We start from the raw sequence: 24,465 nt of genomic DNA, 5'->3' as shown, positions 1-24,465 counted from the left end.
TTAGTTGTTTTCAGATTTTCCACATTGTCTAAATCAGTCTTGCCCAACATTGCACATACATTCCAAACAAGCAAAGCATCACTGCCTTACCTGTTTTTACATTACTTCCCTACTTAAAACACATATGTCATGGACAAGAACCCCAAATAGCCTGCCAAAATCTAAAGTGTCATTACTATTCCTGCTTGCTCTCATAAGCACAGCCACACTCTCAAGCACAAGAGCCCCACATCTCTGTCGTCCCAATAGCCAAATCCCCATTGCTACAGCAGCATTCTACAATGCTGCCATGTTTAAAACATAAATGTAATGACCAGAAATGCCCTCATTCTCAAATGGCCAGTACACAAATCAACATTTCTATGATTGTTTTCAGTGTGCTGGTGGCCAGTTGTAAGGAAATGCCTCCTTGGCATGGTTACCCCCTGACTTTTTGCCTTTGCTGATGCCAAGTTATGATTTGAAAGTGTGCTGGGACCTGCTAACCAGGCCCCCAGCACCAGTGTTCTTTCCCTAAACTGTACCTTTGTCTCCACAATTGGCACAACCCTGGCACTCAGGTGAGTCCCTTGTAACTGGTACCCCTGGTACCAAGGGCCCTGATGCCAGGGAAGGTCTCTAAGGGCTGCAGCATGTCTTATGCCACCCTGGGGACCCCTCACTCAGCACATACACACTGCTTGCCAGCTTGTGTGTGCTGGTGGGGAGAAAATGACTAAGTCGACATGGCACTCCCCTCAGAGTGCCATGCCAACCTCACACTGCCTATGGCATACATAAATCACCCCTATAGCAGGCCTTACAGCCCTAAGGCAGTGTGCACTATACCACAGGTGAGGGCATAGGTGCATGAGCACTATGCCCCTACAGTGTCTAAGCAAAACCTTAGACATTGTAAGTGCAGGGTAGCCATAAGAGTATATGGTCTGGGAGTCTGTCAAACACGAACTTCACAGCACCATAATGGCTACACTGAAAACTGTGAAGTTTGGTATCAAATTTCTCAGGACAATAAATGCACACTGATGCCAGTGTACATTTTGTTGTGAAATACACCCAGAGGGCATCTTAGAGATGCCCCCTGAAAACATACCCGACTTCCAGTGTGGCTGACTAGTTTTTGCCAGCCTGCCACACACCAGACATGTTGCTGGCCACATGGGGAGAGTGCCTTTGTCACTCTGTGGCCAGGAACAAAGCCTGTACTGGGTGGAGGTGTTTCTCACCTCCCAAGGTAGGAACTGTAACACCTGGCGGTGAGCCTCAAAGGCTCACCCACTTTGTTACAGCGCCACAGGGCATCCCAGCTACTGGAGATGCCCGCCCCTCCGGCCACTGCCCCCACTTTTGGCGGCAAGGCTAGAGGAGATAATGAGAAAAACAAGGAGGAGTAACTCCCCAGTCAGGACATCCCCTAAGGTGTCCTGAACTGAGGTGACTCTTACTTTTAGAAATCCTCCATCTTGCAGATTGAGGATTCCCCCAATAGGATAAGGGATGTGCCCCCTCCAAACAGGGAGGAGGCACAAAGAGGGTGTAGCCACCCTCAGGGTGAGTAGCCATTGGCTACTGCCCTCCCAGACAGAAACACCCCCCTAAATTGAGTATTTATGGGCAACCAGAACAGAGGAAGATAGATTCCTGCAACCTAAAGAAGAAGGACTGCTGACCTGAAGCCCTGCAGTGAAGACGGAGACGACAACTGAGATGGCCACAGCGCCACCGGCCTGTCTCCGTACTTCGAAGAAAACTGCAACAACGACGCATCCCACAGGGTCCAGCGACCTCTGAAGCCTCAGAGGACTACCCTGCATCTAAAGGACCAAGAAGCTCCCGAGAACAGCGGCCCTGTTCAAGAAACTGCAACTTTTTGAAACAAAGAAGCAACTTTTAAAGACCACACGTTTCCCGCCGGAAGCGTGAGACTTTCCACTCTGCACCCGATGCCCCCGTCTCGACATGCGGAAAACTAACACTACAGGGAGGACTCCCCGGCGACTGCGAGCCCATAAGTAGCCAGAGTTGACCCCCCTGAGCCCCCACAGCGACGCCTGCGGAGGAAATCCAGAGGCTCCCCCTGACCGCGACTGCCTGGATCAAGGAACCCGACGCCTGGAAACCACACTGCACCCGCAGCCCCCAGGACCTGAAGGAACCGAACTCCAGTGCAGGAGCGACCCCCAGGCGACTCTCTGCCTAGCCCAGGTGGTGGCTACCCAGAGGAGCCCCCCGTGCCTGCCTGCATCGTTGAAGAGACCCCCGGGTCTCACCATTGATTCCTATTGAAAACCAGACGCCTGTTTGCACTCTGCACCCGGCCGCCCTTGGGCCGCTGCGGGTGTACTTTCTGTGCCTGCTTGTGTCCCCCCCGGTGCCCTACAAAACTCCCCTGGTCTGCCCTCCGAAGTCACGGGTACTTACCTGCTGGCAGACTGGAACCAGGGCACCCCTATTTCTATTGAAGCCTATGTGTTTTGGGCACCACTTTGACCTCTGCACCTGACCGGCCCTGAGCTGCTGGTGTGGTAACTTTGGTGTTGCCTTGAACCCCTAACGGTAGACTTACTTGGACCCAACTTTGAACCCTGTAAGTGTTTTACTTACCTGTGAACTTAACAATTACTTACCTCCCCCAGGAACTGTTGATTTTTGCACTGTGTCCACTTTTAAAATAGCTTATTGCCATTTTTGTCAAAACTGTACATGCTATTGTGATAATTCAAAGTTCCTAGAATACCTGAGTGAAATACCTTTCATTTAAAGTATTGTTTGTAAATCTTGAACCTGTGGTTCTTAAAATAAACTAAGAAAATATATTTTTCTATACAAAAACCTATTGGCCTGGAATTTGTCTTTGAGTGTGTGTTCCGCATTTATTGCCTGTGTGTGTACAACAAATGCTTAACACTGCCCTCTGATAAGCCTACTGCACGACCACACTACCACAAAATAGAGCATTAGAATTATCTCATTTTGCCACTATCTTACCTCTAAGGGGAACCCTTGGACTCTGTGCACACTATTTCTTACTTTGAAATACTATATACAGAGCCAACTTCCTACACCAGTCTAATATGAAAAGCAACTCAGTCATACCCAAGAACCTAGTCCAGTCCCCCAATCATCTGCAACAGTGCAGCAGACCGTGGCATTCCGATGCTTCTAGTGGGACATCAGTAATGGCCGTAAAGAATTAATGCCTTAGAACAGAATTCTAGGCTCTTTTTGTTGCTGCAAGTGGTGGCATATTGCTATGGGAACAAGCACAGCCCATTACAGACCCAATATGGTTAGGAGTATAGTATCCAGACCAGGTGGACTTCCATCCTGCTTACACAGCATATGTGCAGCACACTGGCACAAGCACTGGCAAAGACAATATGCTTCACAATTACTAAGTGCTAACCTACTGACTTTGCCAATGCATGACTGTAAATCATTCTTTAAAAATGTAAAAAAAAAAAAACACACCTCCAAATACAGGTGGAAAAGCAAACACATATCTTAAGATATCTCAAAACTATAATTTTTTTAAAACAATGAATTAAATGTTCAAACAGCATAGTTTATTTTTCACATTTCAAGCAGAATTTCATGCTGAATAAGAATTGCAAACTATTGAGTGTGGTTGAAAAATAAGGCAGACACTTAAAACAGCATAACAAATATCTGGGGAAGTGTAAGATTTTAAATGAAAATGCTTACCATTGACTTTCCACAAGGCTTGGAACTGGGACCTCCAGAAGAAAATACACCTCTTTTCAGTCATGCTAAGTATTCCTTATGCCTCAAATGTAGGCTAAGTGGATGCTGTAGCCAAGGCTTGAGCTATTAAATTACATGGGGAAGGCAACTTAGCAAAAACTATACCTGTTGCTATGACTTTGTGGATGAGCTTGGATGGACAGGGAGTAACTAGTGTTGGTGGTGGAGGGGGGCATAGGGTTGTCAGAAATGGGAGAACAGCACATTGGGCAGATAGCAAGAAAACACACACTCCAATGAAGTTATAAAAAAAAAAAAAAAAAATAGTTCACTGATGTGAGCCATCTCCAGTCAAAAGGATGGTAATGGAGATATGCTCCAGGGGAGAGCAAAAACAAGTATAAGTATAAGTATAAGAAAATACACTAAATAATGTGCAAGCATATCAGACTGACAGGAAAGTCACAAACGATAAGCACTGGATTAATCCAAAATCCACTCTAAGAATTAGTATTGTACAAAACAGGCCTTACACAACAGACAGCAAAAGGGAGCCTTTAGAAGATTTCTAAAAAAGGAGCAGTGGTACCAGCACATTGAGTAGACAAAGCAGGAGGTGAAGCAAAGTTAACAGGAAGATTGGCACGTCTCATTCAGGCTTCTTTCAGGAATAAAATAGTCTGCCACATCACTCTCTCACAAGTGTCCTGGCTGGTGAGTCCAATGTGCATTTGCCAAAATTAATCTTTGACTTTTCAAAGAATACTACTCCTCGTTCCTGATCTTCTTGAGAACTCTGGGCAGAAGTGGTTTAGGTGGAAATGCGTAAAGGAGGCCGGAGTTCCACTCGAGCTGAAAAGCGTCTCTGAGCGAGTACCACCTTGGAAACTCCAACACGCAAAACAGCTGACATTGCGCGTTCTATGCGGAGGCGAACAGATCTAACCAAGGCTCTCCCCACTGCTGAAAGAGACCTTGTCCCACCTCCAGATGGAGATGCCATTCGTGATTGCTGTGCATCGATGGCTGAGTTCGGCCGCTTTGGCGTTGAGAGAACCCGCCAGATGTTGAACCACCAGGGTAATGCCCTTATGTTCCAGCCATGCTCAGAGGCATAGTGGCTCCTGACAAAGGGTCCAGGACCCTACCCCGCCCTGTTTGTTGCAGTACCACATGGCAGTAGTGCTGTCCGTGAACACTTGCACTACTTTCCTTTTGAGAGAGGGAAGAAATGCTTTCAACGCAAGCCTGACCACCCGGAGATCTAGAAGATTGATATGGAGCCCAGACTCCGCCGGAGACCAGAGGGCTCTGATTTCCACCTCTCCCATGTGGCCGCCCCAACCCAGAAGTGACGCATCTATCACTATGGATATATATGGTTGGGGAAGGGAGAGGGCTCTGCTGTGGAACCAATGCGGATTCGAAAGCCACCACTGCAGGTCTTTTGCAGTCCCCTCCGAGATCTGGACCATGTCCGAGAGATTTCCCTGATGCTGCGCCCACTGGAACTTCAAGTCCCACTGCAGAGCCAGCATATGTCATCTGGCATGTGTTACTAGCAGGGTGAAGGACGCCATGAGGCCCAGCAGCCTCAGAGTCAGTCTCACCGAAAACCAGAATAGAGGCTGAAATATCGGAATCATAGCCTGAATATCTTGGACTCGCTTTTCGGGAGGATAAGCCTGAAACTGCACTGTGTCCAGAACAGCTCCGATGAAAGGGAGCGTCTGAGAGGGAGTAAGGTGTGACTTTGGCATGTTGATTGTGAACCCCAGCGTGTGCAGGAGGCTCGCCTAAGTCTTGAGGTGGGAGGCAACTTTCTGGGGGCGAGTCCGCTTTTAACAGCCAGTTGTCGAGGTAGGGGAAGACTGAGACCCCTAACCTGCGCAGATGAGCTGCAACCACCGCCATCACTTTTGTGAGCACCCGAGGGGTGCTGGTAAGGCCAAAGGGGAGCACGGTAAACTGATAGTGCTCGTGACCTACCACAAATCGCAGGTAACGTCTGTGGGCAGGCAGGATGGGAATGTGGAAATAAGCGTCCTGCAAGTCCAATCCAGTCTCCTGGGTCTAAGGCAGACAGGACCTGAGCCAAGGTGAGCATTCTGAATTTCTCCATCTTGAGGTGATTAAGGTCCCAAAGGTCTAGGGTAGGATGTAAGCCCTTGCCCTTTTTCGGCACCAGAAATTAGCAAGAAGAACAACCACGATCTACCCCTGGCACAGGGACTTTCTCTATGGCTCCCTTGGCCAAGAGAGCAGCGACTTCCTGGCGGAGAAGTGCCAAATGATCATCCGGAAGATGTTGGACTGATGGAGGCATGGCTGGAGGGGCAGATTCAAAGGGGAGGGAATAGCCCTATCGAACTATCTGCAAAACCTACCTGTCCGTAGTGATGGATTCCCAGTGGGGCAGGTGATGGCGAATCCTGCCGCAACTAGATCGGAGTGTGGGGACAGACGAGGAGGGTCTGGAGGCTGCAGCGGGAGCAGGGGTGGACTGGGCAAACCTCTGGTTTCCTGTCCCATGCTCACGTGGGATTCCACGTCCCCAGCCACACAGCAGCTGAACAGCATGGGTGGAACGGTGGCTCGGATGGGGAGTGGGTATAGCGGCCCACAAGGCATACAGTGTTCACGGACCGCAGCATGAGACTGGAGGAAGAAAACATCTTCTGCCCAAATTGTTCCAGCCTTTTTGATTACCTACCCAGGGGTACAGAAGGGATATCCGGGGGTGCGGAAGGGAATGCGCCTGGATGACAAGACTCTCAGGTGTGGGGTGTTGGGACAGGAGTTTAGGGTCGTTCGGGGCGGGCCGATGGCAGCGTGTGATAGTAATTTTCACAGGAACCCCTGTGTTGAGTTTGGACAAAGTACCCAAGAGGACATCAGTGAGGGCTTCATTGAATGGCAGAAGGATGTGGAAGTCCCTGGCTGAAGAACCTCCATCAGGAGATTTGACCTGACCTGTACAGTAGGCAGCTCAAGGCCAAGGACCTCAGCTGCCCTACTGACCACCATAGCATAAGTCGCTCCCTCCGCCATAGTCGCGGCAGGAGGAGACAGTGTGGAGAAGTGTCCAGGCCAATGGCCTTGCCCAATTCCTGTGCCCAGTCCAAGGTAGGGTCATCCTGGTATTCATAAGGGTCCAGGGACCCCTCCAATCCTTCCCCGAATTCGTACCCATAAGGAAAAGGGTCCAAATCTAACCTCGGGTGAGTAGGCCCCATTGAAGACAGAGGCGGAGTCCGCCGACGCCGTTCTGACTCCAAGTCTTCGGGGATGAGGATCGGGTAGATGGTGGGCACCACCGACGTTGGGAGTGTTGACAATCGAACCAGAGCCGGGGAAGATCTTAGTGGTACAACCAGCGTCGGTGCAGATCCGCGAACGGATCCGGAGGGGACTTCAGTGGCTGGAACCGAAGCTACCGATGCGGAACCCGAATGCCCCCGCGACTGAACCCCTTGGGCCCGAAGGCGCCGAATCGAGGTCGGCCTGCCCAAAAATGAGGCGCATGGCCTCATAAAACTCCTTTAATTGGGCAGGGGTCGCTCCGGCTCCTGGAAATTGGGGGAAGCAGGCTCCGAAGACGGAGGCCTCAAGTGTCGACACTCCTCCCGATTCACATCAGCCGAGAGACACGGTGAAGTCAAAGAGTAGAGGGACTGTGTTGACTTCTTCTTACCTGTGCCCGAAGACTTGGAGGAAGAAGGATGGTGGTGGCTCTGCGAATGGTCTCGAGTGAGATCGGGACCTACGTAGAGTCAAGCACCAGGCCACCATGAGCTTGAGAACCCGCTCCCTCAAGGCCTTCGGGCGCATGGCCTGGCACTCGAAACACAACTTCAGGTCGCGCTCCAAGCACCAAAAACATACCCGATGCGGATCAGTCACCGATATCATGCTGTGACAGTTCTCGCACGGCTTGAAACTGGTCTTGGGGAACATCTTGACGCCCCAAAAACGCACCAAAAAAACTGACATAACGGTCAAACTCAGTCAAAAAGAGACCAGGGTAGCTGCGGATCAGCGCGTGGACTGCACTGAGACTGTGTCTATGTACTACTCTCGACGTCATCTCTCTAACTACGACGCCCGCAGAGTCGACCAACGCCACTTACCGACACGCAAGGGTATTGGTCGAAGAAAAAATCTCCGGATCCAGTCTGACACCTGGGGGAAAATTGTAAGGTAAGGAATATGAAACTAGAAGTCTCTATCAGATTTTTACATTCAAGTATATTTGTTGGTTTTATTTGATCTGCACATAGATTACCATCAGAAATTATGATTATCAATACAAATAGCCATCATTTAAAATTCAGAAAGTGCCAATTTGTAAGACTCACCAGCAAACCTATTGATGTCAAGCTAATGTTCAGCTCTTGATTTTGAAGTCCAAAGCTTCCAGCAACTTCAACAACTATCTGCAGACATGTGCAAGGCATTGTTGGTAAAAAATCGGTCACAACTAATTGAAGACACTGGAATGCAGTTCGTATCAAAGATTCTCTGGAAAAAAGATAAGAATAAATTAGTGTGCAGCAATTTCATATATTTGTTTCATACTTGTAATTACTGGTGAGTTGACCAGATTGACTATTATTTTTTGGAATAGGGAACAAAATATATGAATGGCATTGTTTAGGGCACATCTGTATATCCGTTCTTTTTGTAGAAGAAATAAAAGTAACAGGCTCAAGACACTGACTTCAGTACATAGAATTTTAAATGGCACAAGCTCAATTTAGCAAAGGAAACATAGCAATGTGAGAACTGGCACCTATAATAGAGAACAGCATGTGGAAAGATGTTTTACTGGTGGAGGAATTTAAAAAGGTGCTAAGCTACAGCTCAAGATAAGTTGAAGGCATTAGTTAGAGGCACATTTTGTGTGTAGCTTTTCCATCAAGTAGTGATTGTGAGTCCTTCTTTATGACTAGCTTATTGATGAGACCCTGCTTAACACCAGCCTTGCCACTGGACATTCTAGACTACACATGCACTTGGAATGATGGAATAAGGGATCAGGCCTGCGACTGTTGCATGCTAATGACCATGCATGCTATTGACTAGTTTAGTTTAATAGATTTCTAAAGCATGGCTACCCGAAGGCCTCCCAGTGCTGAAAGAGGACAAAGGAATCACAGTGAGAAATTATGCTGGGAAGAGCAGAGTCTTCAATTTACCTCGAAAAGAGAGTTCGGAATTGTCCATTCGAAGTGACAGGGGGAGGAAATTCCATAGATTTGCTGCTTTGAATGTGAAGAACCTACCTCCCCATCTTGTTTTTTAACATGGCAGGTGTTAATTAGAGCAGCAGATGAGGATCTAAGGGATCTCTGGGGGGTGTAGGGTGTGATCATGCGCTTGATAAAAGAAGGTCCCCTATCATGAAGATCTCGATGTACCATACACAAAGCTTTAAAATTGATCCTTTGCTGGATATGAAGCCAATGGAGGGAGGATAAGGTTGGTTTGGCCAATGCAGTTCTGGGGATGGCCATGAGTAGCCGGGCTGCCGCACTATAATGTATTTCTGGTCACAATGACTTTAGTGCCACAATATTTATGATACCTTTATTTAACAACGAGCTATTAAGGTTATATAATGTAAAGTGTATGTTTAACGTCCTAATGTTGGCAATACTGTACACTTTGTGCTTTGACTGAAATATCCTGAAACATGTAAAAATGATGGTTGACTTTTCTATTTTGTAATTATGTTGAAACATAGAATTAGGATTACTAGCCCAAGGAACAAACAATAATGTAATTTAGTATATGAAAAATTAAGAGAAAAGCCCTGAAGAAGGTGTGGCTGATTCCAGTATTGGGTTAATCCTAAATAACAGTGCATGCTATGATATGAATTACTAATGTTTCATGACAAGCTATCTATCTATCTATCAGCGATGAATACTAAAAGAAATACATCTGACATGATTTAGGTATTTCAACCAAGATAAAAAAAACGTGGTTTTCCTGATTAGTTATGCTTTCTCTGGGCACCAAGGTCAACCCCAGACGTTGGGTCCAAATGCACCACTAAACTACATTCAATTATTTTCTATGATCAATATTCACCCCTGTGTTGAGTCCACTGAAGGCCCTGCATGGCCATCTTGATCGATGCAAAAGGCTAACTGTCCTAAACATCAGGATCATAACTGCATGTCCTGGACTCACTGCAGTGGTAGAAAGACCTCGAGGCAAATATGTCTAAAATCACCCCTGATGACGGGTGGTCTCTGCATTGGTTGGAAGTATGACTTGGAAGTAGTGATAGAGACCCCCAGGCCAAACAAAAGTGACACCATGGTCTGCAGAGGGTCTGAAAACAGCAGAGAAAAACCCACCTTCTAGATGCAGATGAGGAATGGAAACAAGTCTAACTCCATCTTGTGAAGAGGGGCCAAAACCATTGACATGATCTACCCTAAGAATCAATATAAGGCTAAGGTTTAGGGCAGTAAACTTGTAGCGGGATATCACCATAAACAATGGGTATTTCCTGGAGGCCAGTCGACTGGTACATGAAAGTACAATCATGCAAGTCTAATGAGGTCATGCAGTCCTCCAGGTCCGAGGCCAGCAAATTCATTTTTTCAAACATTCAAAGTCGAACAGAATATTGGTGATACAAAGGAACAGAGCTCCACATCTGCATCAAAGGGCATACAAAAAAGGAGCTATAGTCAGCATGCGGGGGGGGCACCTATATACAATTCTGTGCCATTATCTTTAGTGACAGGACAGTCCCACAGCTGACACCAACAGTGTCTCCAACTGGCGTGCAGCAGCTCTGGAAGCATTTCAGGACTTTGTCTGGCACCTGGGAGGATTCTAAAGTTGAGGAATCTACAATTAAAAGTATATATTTAAAAAACATGATTTATTGTATCAAATGAAGATATTAAGAAACTCCACATCCACAAATTCTTGCAGCCTCATTTAGTTATACACATTAGTTTGGTTCCTTTCAATAAAGAGGTGGGGTCTAATTCCTGATTGCTATTCCCCAGGATTTCATTATCCTTGAAATGTTACATGATTTAAACTGTGACCACATTTTTAACACCTTGAGGCGCTAAAATGATTATGGAACAAAACTCTTAAGCTTTATATTAATTTTGTATTTATGTGACAGGAAGTGTTTTGGAGTCATATGTGATGAATAGTGACCGCCACTTCTTGTGTTGCTGGGACGGTATATCTGTGCTCATACCTGTGAAAAAGAATATTACAGTAGCAGTTTTGCAAATGTGATTTTGCCTACCAATCTCATGGCGAAGATTTGCTTTTATACCCAGGGTGGGTATGGTACTTAGACATTTAGGGATGTACTATGGAATGTGCTCTGTGGGCACAATTGGCATTTACATCAATTTGTGTACCCCCAGAACACTTTCGCATTGCAGCCGAGGCAGCAGATTAATGCTCAGCCTCTTCTATAATAAGAATCGCACCAGTGCTAGATTTGGCCTAGTGTAATTGCAATGGGTGGTTTCCTCATTTGCAGGGGTTGGGGTGTTGGCCCCTTGAAAACAAGAGAATCCTATGTCACAAAACCGAGGAACAATATTTCTCATTAGTATCAAAGCATGCGCATGCTTACATTTTTTTTTGTCACAGATGCAGAACACTGGATAAACAGCAGAAATATTTTTCATCCACTAGTGAGCTAACACCGACAACTAACTACGAAAGTTTGTGCTCAGAACTACTGATATACAGGTGCTGACACTAAATTGATTTTTGGTTTGTGTTTTATTGATGTTTTGTTAATGGCAGGATCCTTTTATATAGCTGTATAAATTACATTGCACATTGCACTTAGTTGGTAGGAGTAAGAAGCAGGGTTTTCCTTCACACCACTCTCCACCTTGGAAGCTGACAGCCATTTAGTTTTTTCAGCAGTCAGAAGTCTAGTCTTTATGGTGTGCCGCCCTCTACATTAATACTTAATGAGAGCAGATGCCTGCTGTAATCCCAGAAAACTGCCAGATTAGATTGAGGTACAGAACTACTGACAAAGGTGGTGACACATCTTTGTTTTTGTTTTACTGATGTTATGTTTTAAATGGAGGCAAACTTTATTTATACTCTTGTTTACTGTACTGCATGTTGCACTTTGTTGGTAGGATTAAGAAGCAGGCTTTTCCATTTGTGCAACTCTCCACCTCTGGAAGCAGACAGCCATTTTATTTTATTTTTTTCCCCGACAGTCAGCTGTCTAATCTCAATCAATTACTGCCCTCCCCATTACTACTTAAGGAGAGCAGAGGCACTTATGCTCCGAAAGCAATCCCCCTTATGCCTGTCAGCATCCCAAAAGCGGAGGACTGGGGACCTGCTGACTGTGACAAGATCAACCTTTTTTATGCAGGTAAAGAACTGCTGGACTTCCATGCTTGCCCCGATCTGAGAGAGTCAGTTTCAGCGAATATCCCAGATTAAATCAGGGTTGATTCGCTTGAGAGTATATCTTGTAACCCATTAAAACAAATAAATGCTTAGTAATCATATTACAGAATCTAGGCTTTCTAATAAATCACTGATCCAACTTAACTGTATGTCTTTGAATACGCACTCACTGCCAGCTAATAAACATGAGGTTGCCTTTCTCATAGAATCAGACTGTAAATATTTTATTTCTGACAGAGACCTGGTTGAGAGATTCCTCAGGCCCCGCTAGCCTCATCGCAGTTATTGACTACCTATTCTTAATAGACTGGACAGATCTGAATAAAGTAGGGGGTGGATTGACTGCTATTCTTCACTCTCCTATTCAAATTAAACCAGTTACTTGCCCTCGCTTTACTAGGGCGGAGTTGATTCTCTTTACCCTTTCTCTACTTCTGAATAGTCAAATCAGCGTTATTTGATCTATTGTGTCCAGGGGAAGTGTTCTGAGATTAGCAGCCAGTTTAATGATTTAATTGCCCCTCTTTTAATTAAAACCTAAAGCTTTAGGCTGCCAGGAGACTTCATTATTTGTTTTGAAGCCACAGACAATTCCACTACTATTGATCTAAACAATTCAATTGCAGCCTTAAGTTTACGGCAGCTGGTGGCATCTCACACTAACGAGAAAGGACAATTGGTTGACCTCATTTTTATTACCTTGAACGTTATCACATGTAAAGCCCCAGTCATCTACACTTTGATTGATCACTTTTGGGTTCTATTTTGGATGGCTTTCAAACTCCGTGTAAAGCCCTCCAGTAGGAGTTTGACTAAATCTGGTTGTGTCTGTCCCAAAGCAACTATGGAGTCCACTGAACAGGTTTTAAACAGGTTCCCTCAGGCACAAGTTAATGGCCCAGCACCATCTCAAAATGCGTTGCATTTTAATCTTTGGATGAGCAAAGTGCTGGATGTCATAGCACCCCCCCTCTTTCAGAAAAACTAAAATTACAAGTAATTCCCAAGCCGCCTCTGATTTAATTAGTGCTAAAAGGTGGTTCAAAGCCAACAACCGGACAAAGAGATCAGATTACAACCCCAACATTACGAAAACTTTGCAGGAATGCAAAGAAAGGATATTTTCCAGACAAAATGTTGCCAGCGAGTAATTTTCCTAAAGAATTTGTTTTAATAATTAATGATTGCTTTCAGCCCAGACTAAAAAATAAAAATCAGCCCTGGGTTCATGAGATTTATATACCTCAATTTCAAATTATTTTTGTGAAAAAATAAGATTTCCAAGAAATTTGCTTTGAATGAATTGACGATAAAGGTGGGTCTTAGTTTACCTGTCTCTACTAATGCAGCAGAGGGTATACTAACCAATTTTAAACTTCTTGTAATTAATGATACCTACAATTTTATCCTCTGGACCAAGTCGGGCTCTCCATTGGACCCTGCCCTGACTTATGTATCCACATGGCTGTATGCTAGCTTGCACTAGTTGTTGGCAGACTCTGCAATGCCTCTGTGAAACTTTCCACTGTTCTGCTGAGCTGGAAGGAAGCACGTGTCATCCCACTGTCAAAAAAGCCTCCCCTCAGATGGATGCTCTGGAAGAGTGTGGACGCCAAAGCGGCAGTGATGTGGCACAGCATCAGCTGCATATAATCCAGCAGCAGTACCAGCAAAACTGCTTCTCGATAATGCCACACAAGCGAAGCAGGCCACACAGAGTCAATGGGGTGACAAGTCAAGCAGAAAGCTATACAAGGCTCTGCCAGGCCACTCTTGTAGTTTACCCCTTGCCATGGTGCAGAATACCAGGGGTGAGCTTTTGTCCAGTCCAAGAGAAGTAGCCCAAAGCTTTGCTGCGTTTTATAGTGAATTATATGCTCAAAGGGACACAGTTGATATAGACTAGATAACAGTTTATTCAGGCCCTGCCCTTACAAACCTTATCTGACACTGCCCACGCTGTATTAGATGAGAGGATTACTGAGGGGGAGTTAGCTGTGGCGATGCAAACCGGGAAAGCCCCAGGGCCTAATGGGCTCCCTTTGCAAATTTGCTGCAACTCGGGAGACACTTGCTGGGGGAATCCACTTGGCAGTTGAGGAACCAGCGCTCCCCCCGGATTGGAGACATGCCGAAATCGTGCTGTTCCTTAAACCGGGCAGCCCACTCGAAGATCACTCATTGTACCGCCACATCTCTCTCCTCAATATAGAGGTTAAACTCCTGGCTAAAACATTGGCCAATAGATTAATGTGATATATGTCACATTGGTCAGACTTGGTATCCACTGAATCAGGCTGGTTTTAAGCCACACAGGGCTACAAGCCAGAACATAAGATGTGTTTATAATGCCTTAATCATGGCGGACCGCCTGGAGAGGCCAGCAGCAGTGCTGCTGGCTAACATGGATAAGGCTTATTACTCAGTCAGTTGGGAATATCTATTTGCTCTTCTTCGGAGCATAAATCTATGCCTGTCATTTCTATCCTATGTTTCCTTTTATATACTGGCCTGACTGCTTTGGCTCGTGTAGCTGGTGCAGTCTTGGCTCCTTTTCAGATCCACATGGGTACGCAACAGGGCTGCCCCTTATCCCCCTTGTTGTTTGCCTTGGCCATAGAACCCTTGGTAGCGTGGGTAAGGGTAGATGCCCAGGTGAAGGAATTTGAGTGGTCGCTTGACTTTTCCAACAGGATAGCATTGTACGCCAATAACGTATTATTCTTCCTTACAAACGTGAGACTTCTGGTCCCCGTATTCTGTAGATCATGCAGGTCTTCGGCGAGACCTCTTGGCTATGTATGAACATCGGGAAATCAGTGGTGTTCCCTGTGGGTGGTTCCGCTAACAACATGGAGTGGGCGGTTGGATTAACACTGGCTGCTAGCGGGTTTAAATATTTAGGAGTGTTTGTCTCCCCTGATGCCTCTGTATCATTGACCTGCAACATAGGTCTACTGCTATCGCTTGTTAAAGAGGAAGTGAGGTACTGTCCCCCTTGTCAGTATCTTTACTGGACCAATTGGCAAATCCTCAATATGGTCTCACTTCCTTGTATGCTATATCAACTCCAGAATTTTCCTCACATTATTTCCACTTCTTGGTTCCGACAGGTCAATACTGTTTTTTAGTGGGGTGGAGGTGCAATACGCGCCACTCGAACCGGTTTTCAGTCCACATATTGCTGGGGTGTCACTGGAGGTGATACACACACCTACTACTCTGTGTCCCACTTGCTGGTCATTAATGACTGGTGGTATAACACTCAAGACGACCCAGAGTATGTGACAGAGAGCTAGGGCAATGGGTGACATGTCATTTCTGGACTTCCTCAATAGCGGGAGAGGGTTGAACTTCCTTCCCTCAGTGACAAAGATAGTAATATCTTTATGAAGATGCTCCCTCCGGCAGATGGGGTGGTGGGGAAGATTGGCGCAGGAGGCTCCCTTGTCGCAGGGCATCCTTCTCCGACAGGTAGCTTTATTGGGTGGGTTCCAACAATGGGATGAAACAGGGATATCCACACTGGGCAATGTCAAGTGGGACACTGTTCTTAAATCGTTTCAGGAAATACAATCTGATTTTCAACTCCACTGTAGCCAGTTTTACAAGGACTTACAATTCGGTCATGCCATATCCCCCTATCTACGCGGCCTTTGGGAACTTCCAGATTTCAGCCCATTGGAGGGCAAACTATTAATGGGCCATTTAGGCACTCAAAAGATTACACAAATCTACCAGTCATTAATCATGAATAGTTCCACTATGTGACCCACTCTCCAGGGGGCATGGATGAGGAACATCGAGCGTGTCAACATAGAAGACTGGACAGAGGCCCTTGGGGCCCCACACGCGAGACAGCTATATCCTCTTGCCTACACCTGACTCAATTCAAATACTTGCATACAGCTTATTATACCAGGAACCAGCTGTGGAGTATGGGAGTTGTGAATCTCCCCTCCATCTTCAATGTGGGATAGAGGAGAGCACCTGCATACATACAGCATGGGGTTGATTAACATTGAAACGTCGTGTCTTGCAGAGGTGCTTTCCGTGGAGATCCCCCTATATCCAAAATTGATACTCCTTCATAGTACAGAAGGACTAAGGGGGAATCGCTATAAAAGACATCTGTTATTTCTGGGGCTCACATTGGCAAAACTGGATATCGCCAGAATGTGGAAAGCGGGCTCTCCACCAACAGTAGGGGCATGGAAGAGAGGGATCGATCATTACATGTGTCTTGAGATTGCAGTGTTGCAGACCAGGGGCTGCCCACAGAAACACCTAATGATATAGCAGCGTTGGGTTGACTATAGAGGTTTGGTTCTGGTCCAGGTACGCACTGCTTAGGCCCAACTAGATTTCGAAATACAAATGTATGGTACTACAACATGAGACCTAGCGAAGACCTCAAATGTATGTGTATGGGGACTTTACAGAGAGCAGGGTGGGCTTTTGGGGTGGTTAGGGAACGACTGTGCAATTTCTTTTTTGTATGTATCACTGTTGTTTATTGGCACGCACCCTGTATTTCTTGTTTCTATGTATTTGCAGACCGTTCTGGTCCTGCTATTTTGCCAAAACCTAATAAAATTTGTTAATTTAAAAAAGAGCCTTCCGCTGACTAGCAACGGTGGAGCAATTCCAGTTCAATCTTGTTGGTCCCGTTTCCAGACAAGTGCTCAAAATAGAGGTGAAAAGACAGCTCACTACCTTTTTCAAGTTTAATAAGATCTCAGATCCTACCCAGTTGGGTGTTCGGATCAATGACATCGTGGAGCAAGCACTGGTACTGGCTTTGGATGAAACTCACTTGTTAATAGACAGTGGATATAGTGCAGTGCTGATACTATTTGATCTCAGCATAGCCTTCAACACCATCTCTTACCCCCTCTGATCATTTGTTTCTCCCTCCCTTGAGGTTCAACGCCATATTTCACAGGGCCCTATTCTATTTAATGTACATGTTGCACTGCCTGCTAACCTTATTCATCATCTTGGTCTGTTCTTTGTATCTTATGCTGACAACACCCAGTTTGTGGCATCCATGACTGATAAATCTGCAGTTGCAGAGAATCTACATGCTAGTCTAATTCTCTTAAATTAAAAGGGGATAAAACGGGAATCCTTATGTTTGCCCCATTTCCACTGTTCGAGCCCACAGTGAGGGCCTTCTGAAGTGTGCTCTCCCACTAATTCAGCACCTTTTTCAAAGAGTCGTGGTTTCCTGAGACAGTAAGCTGACTCTGGATAAACAAATTAAAGGAGTTTTTTCATCCCGCTTATAATACACGGGGATATGCATTATGGTGCTTCTACTGCTGCCCCAGTTAATTTGCTAATGTGTTTGGTCTCACCTGGATAACTCCAACTTCAGGCCTTCCTGTTCAATGCCTGTACTGTCTTCAAGTGTGGCTCAGTCGCTTCTCTTTTCTCTCCCACTTCCGCTAATACAAGAGCTCTTCTTTGGCTTCCCATTGAAGCCCGCAATCAAATTCAAGGCATTTTGGATTGCACATAAAGTATTTTAGAAGCAAGGGCCTCCCTTGCTTGAAGCATAATCGGAGCTATATATTCTTAGCAGAGTTCTCAGATCATCGTAGTCTCCAATAAAAGTTCAGCGAATTAAACACAGTTGGATGAGAGGAAGGTCTTTCTCGTAACTGGGCTCCAAATTAAGGAGCTCTCTGTGTCTTCCTCTGTGCCTAGACTAAAATCATTTGACTTCTAGGAAAAAAAACTAGCTATTTGTTTAGTGCTGTCACCTGGTTCTTATTTGACTATTGCTTGTTAGCACATGGACATCTGAAAGGGTAAATGTTCTGAGATTTTTTTATTTAATGACAAAATCAAATAAATCAAAGACATTGCTAAAAGCATGCTGCCTGTATGTGAAAGCAGAACTGCAATGCCTATTTAGGCATAGCTTTCATGTGAAAAGGACCACTGCTATACCTAAGCAATTCTCAGCCTTGTGGCTCTCATTATGTAACACATTACTACTAAGTCTGTTTCTCAATTTACCCCCTCCCTTCAGGAGAGTGTCACTGTAATGCATGTACTTGGATTGCTGGGGTTCTATCCAGTCTGGCAGATAAATGTGTTCGATTCTCCCCTATCTCCACCCAAACTCTCACTTCAGGGGACGAGTAGCACCTATTACAAAAGCGCTACAGTTGACTCAGAAAGCAAGCGTTCTGTCTCAAATGAAACACTCCTGAGCTCCCACTCTTCTTTGCCACATGGTGAAAGCAGCGTCTCCTATACATTTTCTCCCTTCTCTAACAACTGTGTTCCCCTCTTATACAATACCAATTTCCTCTTACTTCTTCCCAATTAGTTTCCTCATAACCTTCAACTTCCCTCTAACCCTTCTGTACCCACTTGCCCTCATCTACTTCTACCTTGCATCCTCCATACTTTACTGACTCCTGTAACCTTCTTCAGTGCTCCTTTAACAGTACTATCCCACTCCTAACCTTCCTACCTCAACTGATTAAAAAGCAACTTTCAGTTGGAACATGGTTGCAAACAAACTACTTGCTCACTATCAGACCATAAAATATGTTTTCATCCTGGTAGAGGTAGGTAGCATACAGCAATGTCTCAACAGGTATCAATATCACAATTTAACAAAAAATCAATTCAAGAGAAGCACACAAAAGCTTTGTTCTAATTACTAAGATTTCATAGACAAGCAAAAAGCAGCATCTATATCGCCTGCTTGCTTGTTTTCAACTTTATGTGCTTCACATGCGCCGTTCACAGGTTTTCTTCACAAGCAAAGTGTTCACATTTCATTTAATGCACATGATGAAAATGATATAAATGCTGTTTTTTGCTTTTTTCTATAAAACCACAGTAATGACACTAGTGTTGTGTGCTTCTCCTTGATTGATTTATTTTCTTAAATTGTGACACGGATACCTATTGAGACATGGTAGTATGCTACCAGTATCTAACCAGGTCTTAACTGGGTTTACGGGTTCTCCTGTGGTGTTCTAGCACCCCAGCCTGGTAGAGGCATCAAATCCACCCTGACCTCAACTTAGGAGGACATAAAGGCAACTGGGAACAGTACTACTTTTCGACCTGTACCAACCTTTGACACAGTCCACCAACACATTCTACGATTGAGGATAGAGGCGCATTGAATCCTAGCAACTATTCTACACTGGACCTTCCCAGTTGCTGACACATCAAATATCAGCTCACTTACCCCGTTCAACATTAGCACCAGTCAGCATCAACTTTGGCGTTACTCAAAGCTTATTCGTTCCCCTCTCCTATTCAACACCTACTCAGCCTGCCACCACTAGAATTCATCACATCCATTTACCTACCCTGCCACAGCTATGCTGACAACCCATAGGTCAGCTTCAGAATATATGAGAAGAAGAGACCTCAGGACATGGCCACTCCCTTCGAGTTATTGACCAATTGATGCTGAGGAACAACCTGAAACTGAAACTGAATATATGAGAAACAGAGATCCTCACCTGCTGTGAGTAGGCAGGGGCTAAAATGGACGCAATCCGTGAGAGCTCCTGATCAAGTCCCCATTTATGAGCTGGGTTGCTTACGCCAAGACGGACATGATGCTGCTGCATCTCCAAGAGAGTGAAGAAACACTGGAGAACTCCTTGAGGCACCAAAGCTCTGTTAATTGTGTGGTGGCTGTCTGCTTTGAGGTCCTGTCACCTTCCCAAAATAACTGCAGAGTTCTGCCACACAGTAGCTTTCTGAGTCAACTGTAGTGCTTTTGTAATAGGTGCTCCTCATCCCGTGAAGTGAGAGTTGGGGCACAGCTTGGGGGAGAATCTAACAAATTCATCTGCCAAAGAGGAGAACATCCCAGCAATCCAAGAACACCAGTGTACCGGGGCAAGGGCAGTGGCTTAGGTAATCTGGGAGGAGACTGAGAAGCACACTATTTCCACCCCCCATGGACTCTTTCCTGCTATCCCTGCTCCAAACAGGAGGCATCTGTTCAAAGCAGAGCCTGCCATTTGCCAGCTTTGTCACAGGCAACTCATCACATCCAGAAGAAAAAGGAAAAAAGAGGAATTCTTCATGTCATACACGGCTACATCAGGAAAAGAACATAAGAGATTCATCTGATTACAAACTGTAGAGGACTAGGCAGGGACAAAAAGCAAGAGTATCCTTCTTCAGTCTATTAATACCCTGCATGCTGACCTGCATGAGCAGGCAGGCATCAGTGAATAACTGTGAAGGTTATACAGGAAAAACTGGAGCGCCTATCGGGCACATTTTTGGATGCCCAACCATCTTCAGTAGTAGGAAATTTGGAGTGATCATGGGCTCCACCAAGTGTCACAAGTGTTTTCCACACTATTTGAACTGTGCAGCACATCTTTCCACATAAAGGTATCACATAGAAGCTAAAGGCTACCATTACCTGTGTGCTGTTTTGCTTTAACAAATGGTTCCTCTCTTCCTACTGCAAAATATGCAAGAAGCCCAGGCTCTTCCTCAACATATGTTTGATATGCACATGCTGAGAACCAAGGAAGAATGGATAAACAGGGCCACATTATGGTTAGGCCAACCTGCCCAACTCTGTGCTGAGGCTCACACAGGGAGTCAGCAGCAGACTGAGACAGCACTATGTATCACCAAAAATGTGCTGTTTCCCGGCACACAGGGGAATATTCGTTGTTTGAAACTGACAGTCCATCTTTCACTGCACAGGTGGCAACCGGCCTGTCTTTCAAAGGGGGCAGTCATCCCACTGTAGGCAGGTGCAATGAGTGACTGCACCAGCCTGCAAGGGGATGCCTGGAGGGCTCCCTTGACCCTCCTTTACCCCTCTCCTGCCCCTAAGAGGTGTGAATAGGGGGCACAGTGTCTGTGAGCCACCTCTATGTGGTGCAACGTTGAACTCTCATTCTAAAGTTCTTGACGGGTATAAGCACAGAAACATCATCACAGCAACACAATAAGTGAAAGTCGCTACCCGTCCCGTACAACACCAAAATACTCGTAGGCACACTCACAAGCCAAACCACATAACCAGTTTCAAAAATATTATAAAACTTGTAGGAAGTTGGCTCTGTATATACTATCTCAAAGTGAGAGATAGTGTGCACAGAGTCCAAGGGTTCCCCTTAGAGGTTGATAGTGGCAAAGTAAGATCATTCTAATGCTCTATTTTGTGGTAGTGTGGTCGAGCAGTAGGCTTATCAGAGAGAAGTGTTAAGCATTTGTTGTACACAAGCAATAAATGAGGAACACACACTCAAAGACGTAACTCCAGGCCAATAGTTCTTATATAGAAAATATATTTTCTTAATTTATTTTAGAACCACAAGATTTTAAGTAAATACATAAAATGCAAGGTACTCCACACAGGTAAGTAAGGAACTTTGAATTAGAGCAGTAGAACACACATTATAGGATAAAATGGCAATAAGCTATTTTAAAAGTGGACACTGCAAAAATCAACAGTTCCTGGGGGAGTTAAGTATTGTTAAGTTTCTCACGTAAGTAAAGCACTTACACAGTCAGTCTCCTTGGCATAGGCAGCCCACCGTTGGGCTTTCAAGGCAACCCCAAAGTCACCGCACAAGCAGCACGGGCCGGTCAGGTGCAGTGGTCAAAGGAAGGCCCAAAACACATAGCCGCCTATGGAGAACAGGGGTGCTCCGGTTCCGGTCTGCTGGTAGATAAGTACCTGCGTCCTCAGGGAACAGACCAGGGGGGTTTTGTAGAGTACTGGGGGGGACACAAACAGGCACACAAAACACACCCTCAGCGGCACAGGGGCAGCCAGGTGCAGTGTGCAAAATTGGCGTCGGGTTTGATATAGGAAGCAATGGAGGCACCCGGGGGTCACTTAGGCGATGCAGGCAGGGAACAGGGGGGCTTCTCGGGCCAGCCACCGACTGGGCTAGGCAGAGGGGCGCCTGATGGTCACTCCTGCACTGGAGTTTGGTTCCTCTCAGTCCTGGGGGCTGCAGGTGCAGTGCTGGGTCCAGGCGCCGAGTTCCTTGTTACCAGGCAGTCGCGGTCAGGGGAGCCTCTGGATCCTCTCTGCAGGCGTTGCTGTGGTGGTGCAGGGGGGTCGTCTCAGGTTACTCACGAGGTTGCAGTCGCCTGGGAGTCCTCTCTGCAGTATCGGTTCTCTGGAGCTTGAGCCGGGGGCGTAGGGTGCGGAGTGTGAAGTCGCACACTTCGGCAGGAAGAGTGAGTTCTTTAAAAGTTGCTTCTTTGTTGTAAAGATGTTGCTGTTGGTGGACAGTGCCGCTGTTCTCAGGAGTTTCTTGGTCCTTTGGTTTTAGGGCATTCCTCTGAGTCTTCAGAGGTCACTGGTCGCTGTCGGTTGCGTCCCTGTGCAGGTTCTCTGAGTCTGGAGACAGGCCGGTAGCACCTCCACCCAGTACAGGCTTTGTTCCTGGCCACAGAGTGACAAAGGCACTCTCCCCATGTGGCCAGAAACTCGTCTGGTTGTGGCAGGCTGGCAGAAACTGGTCAGCCTAGCACTAGGAGTCGGACTGGTATTCAGGGGGCATCTCTAAGATGCCCTCTGGGTGCATTTTACAATAAATCCCACACTAGCATCAGTGTGCATTAATTGTGCTGAGAAGTACATATCAAACTTCCCAGATTTAAGTGTATGACAAACTCCCAGACCACATTCTCTTTATGGCTACCCTGCACTTACAATGTCTAAGGTTTTGCTTAGAGGCTGTAGGGACATAGTGCTCATGCACATATGCCCTCACCTGTGGTATAGTGCACCCTGCCTTAGGGCTGTAAGGCCTGCTAGAGGGGTGACTTACCTATGACACAGGCAGTGTGAGGTGGGCATGGCACTCTGAGGGGAGTGCCATGTCGACTTAGTAATTTTCGCCCCACCAGCACACACAAGCTGTGAGGCAGTGTGCATGTGCTGAGTGCAGAGATGGGTCCAATAATGATTAAGTGGGATCTCACAGAAGTCAAAGGGTTAAGAACCACTGTTATAGAGGATGTGTGTAATATGTCCTCTAGTTTCAATTAAAACACATATTTCAGTTGTTTATTCTGCCATTCAAGACTTGTATCTGAAATCACTGTTGGGTGACAAAGACTGTTAAGAGGAAATATTCCCATTTTATTTTGATTGAGAGAGAGGCCGAGAGTAGCCCGAGACAATTGCATAGTTTTTGAGGACATAAGAATTTCAGGGATGGCTAGTTCTGCCTCTTCAGAGAAGAGCAACAGCATATGCTGCAACGTTACATGAGAACGATGAAAGAGGGATCCCTTTCATATCTGAACTTGTTTGAATGCCCACTTGTAAGAATTCAATAGCTAATAAGAAGAGCAGGAGTGAAAAAGGACAACCTTGTCTGGTACCTTAAGTGAGGCAAAAGTTGCCTCATCTAATGTCATTAATGAAAAAGTTACTTACCTTTGGTAATGATTTTTCTGGTAGAAAATATACCTAGCCTTAGATTCCTCACCTTAGCTTATTTCCCAGGTGCCAGACTGGATCCTCAAATCTTGACCTCTACCTCAAATCTTGACCTCTACATCTGTGCGTCAGTTCGTTGTGTTAAATGGCTTTCTGTGTCGGAAGTGACATGCACAGTGCCCATATAAGCACCACCCCAGATCGCTAACATCAGTTTCGTTTGGGATTATTTCTGCACCAAAATCGCAGAGCCCCTACTGAGTGATGTGTGACCAGTGTGCAGAAACTAACTAGATCTTTAACATTACAGCCCAAGTGTCTCACGCTCTCTGTCCCTGAGGGTAAGTGAAGAACTGCACTATATCCAGAATGGCTCCCATGAAAAAGAGCATCTGAGGAGGAGTCAGGTGTTACTTTTGCATTTTGACAGTTAACCCCATCGAATGCAGAAAGTTTGCTGCAGTCTGGAGGTGGGCGGCGACTGCCTGGGGTGAGCCCACCTTCGGTAGCCAATTATTGAGGTAGGTGAAGCAAATACTGAAGCATTCACCCAGTCTTGCTTGGAATTACTTGCTTAGGTTTGCTTTAAAATTGGACTTATGGTCATTGTTCAGCACCTTTGCACTGGTGCACAAACAGGATTAATCATTTTAAACATTACTTACATAATGCCAAGGTCATTAACAACCCACCAGAAATTTGCTCCTAACCCACCAGTGGGTCCCAACCCACAGTTTAGGAAACATGTATTATTCAAGAGTTAGAAAAGCCCCAGTTAAATGGCAAAGTCATTTGGCATGCTACTGCAAACAATAGCCTGTAATATTTAGGATTCACAGTGAGGTGTAAGCAGAGCTTAATATGTATAAGAATAAGCACTAGGGTCTTCATCAGGAGGC

General features: G+C 45.7%; 1 protein-coding gene across 1 annotated transcript in view; it reads right to left on the bottom strand.

The window, feature by feature from the left end:
* Positions 1 to 24,465, bottom strand: part of MON2 (MON2 homolog, regulator of endosome-to-Golgi trafficking) — a 775,721-nt gene that overhangs the window by 279,474 nt on the left and 471,782 nt on the right. Inside the window, 1 exon segment of the mRNA XM_069229077.1 lies at positions 8,064 to 8,226. Coding sequence (XP_069085178.1) covers positions 8,064 to 8,226 — 163 coding nt within the window.

The sequence above is a fragment of the Pleurodeles waltl genome, chromosome 4_1 (genome assembly GCF_031143425.1).
Source record: "Pleurodeles waltl isolate 20211129_DDA chromosome 4_1, aPleWal1.hap1.20221129, whole genome shotgun sequence".
Classification (NCBI taxonomy): Eukaryota; Metazoa; Chordata; class Amphibia; order Caudata; family Salamandridae; genus Pleurodeles; species Pleurodeles waltl.
Note: the sequence above shows the minus strand (reverse complement) of the source record. Positions and strands in the feature narration are given on the sequence as shown.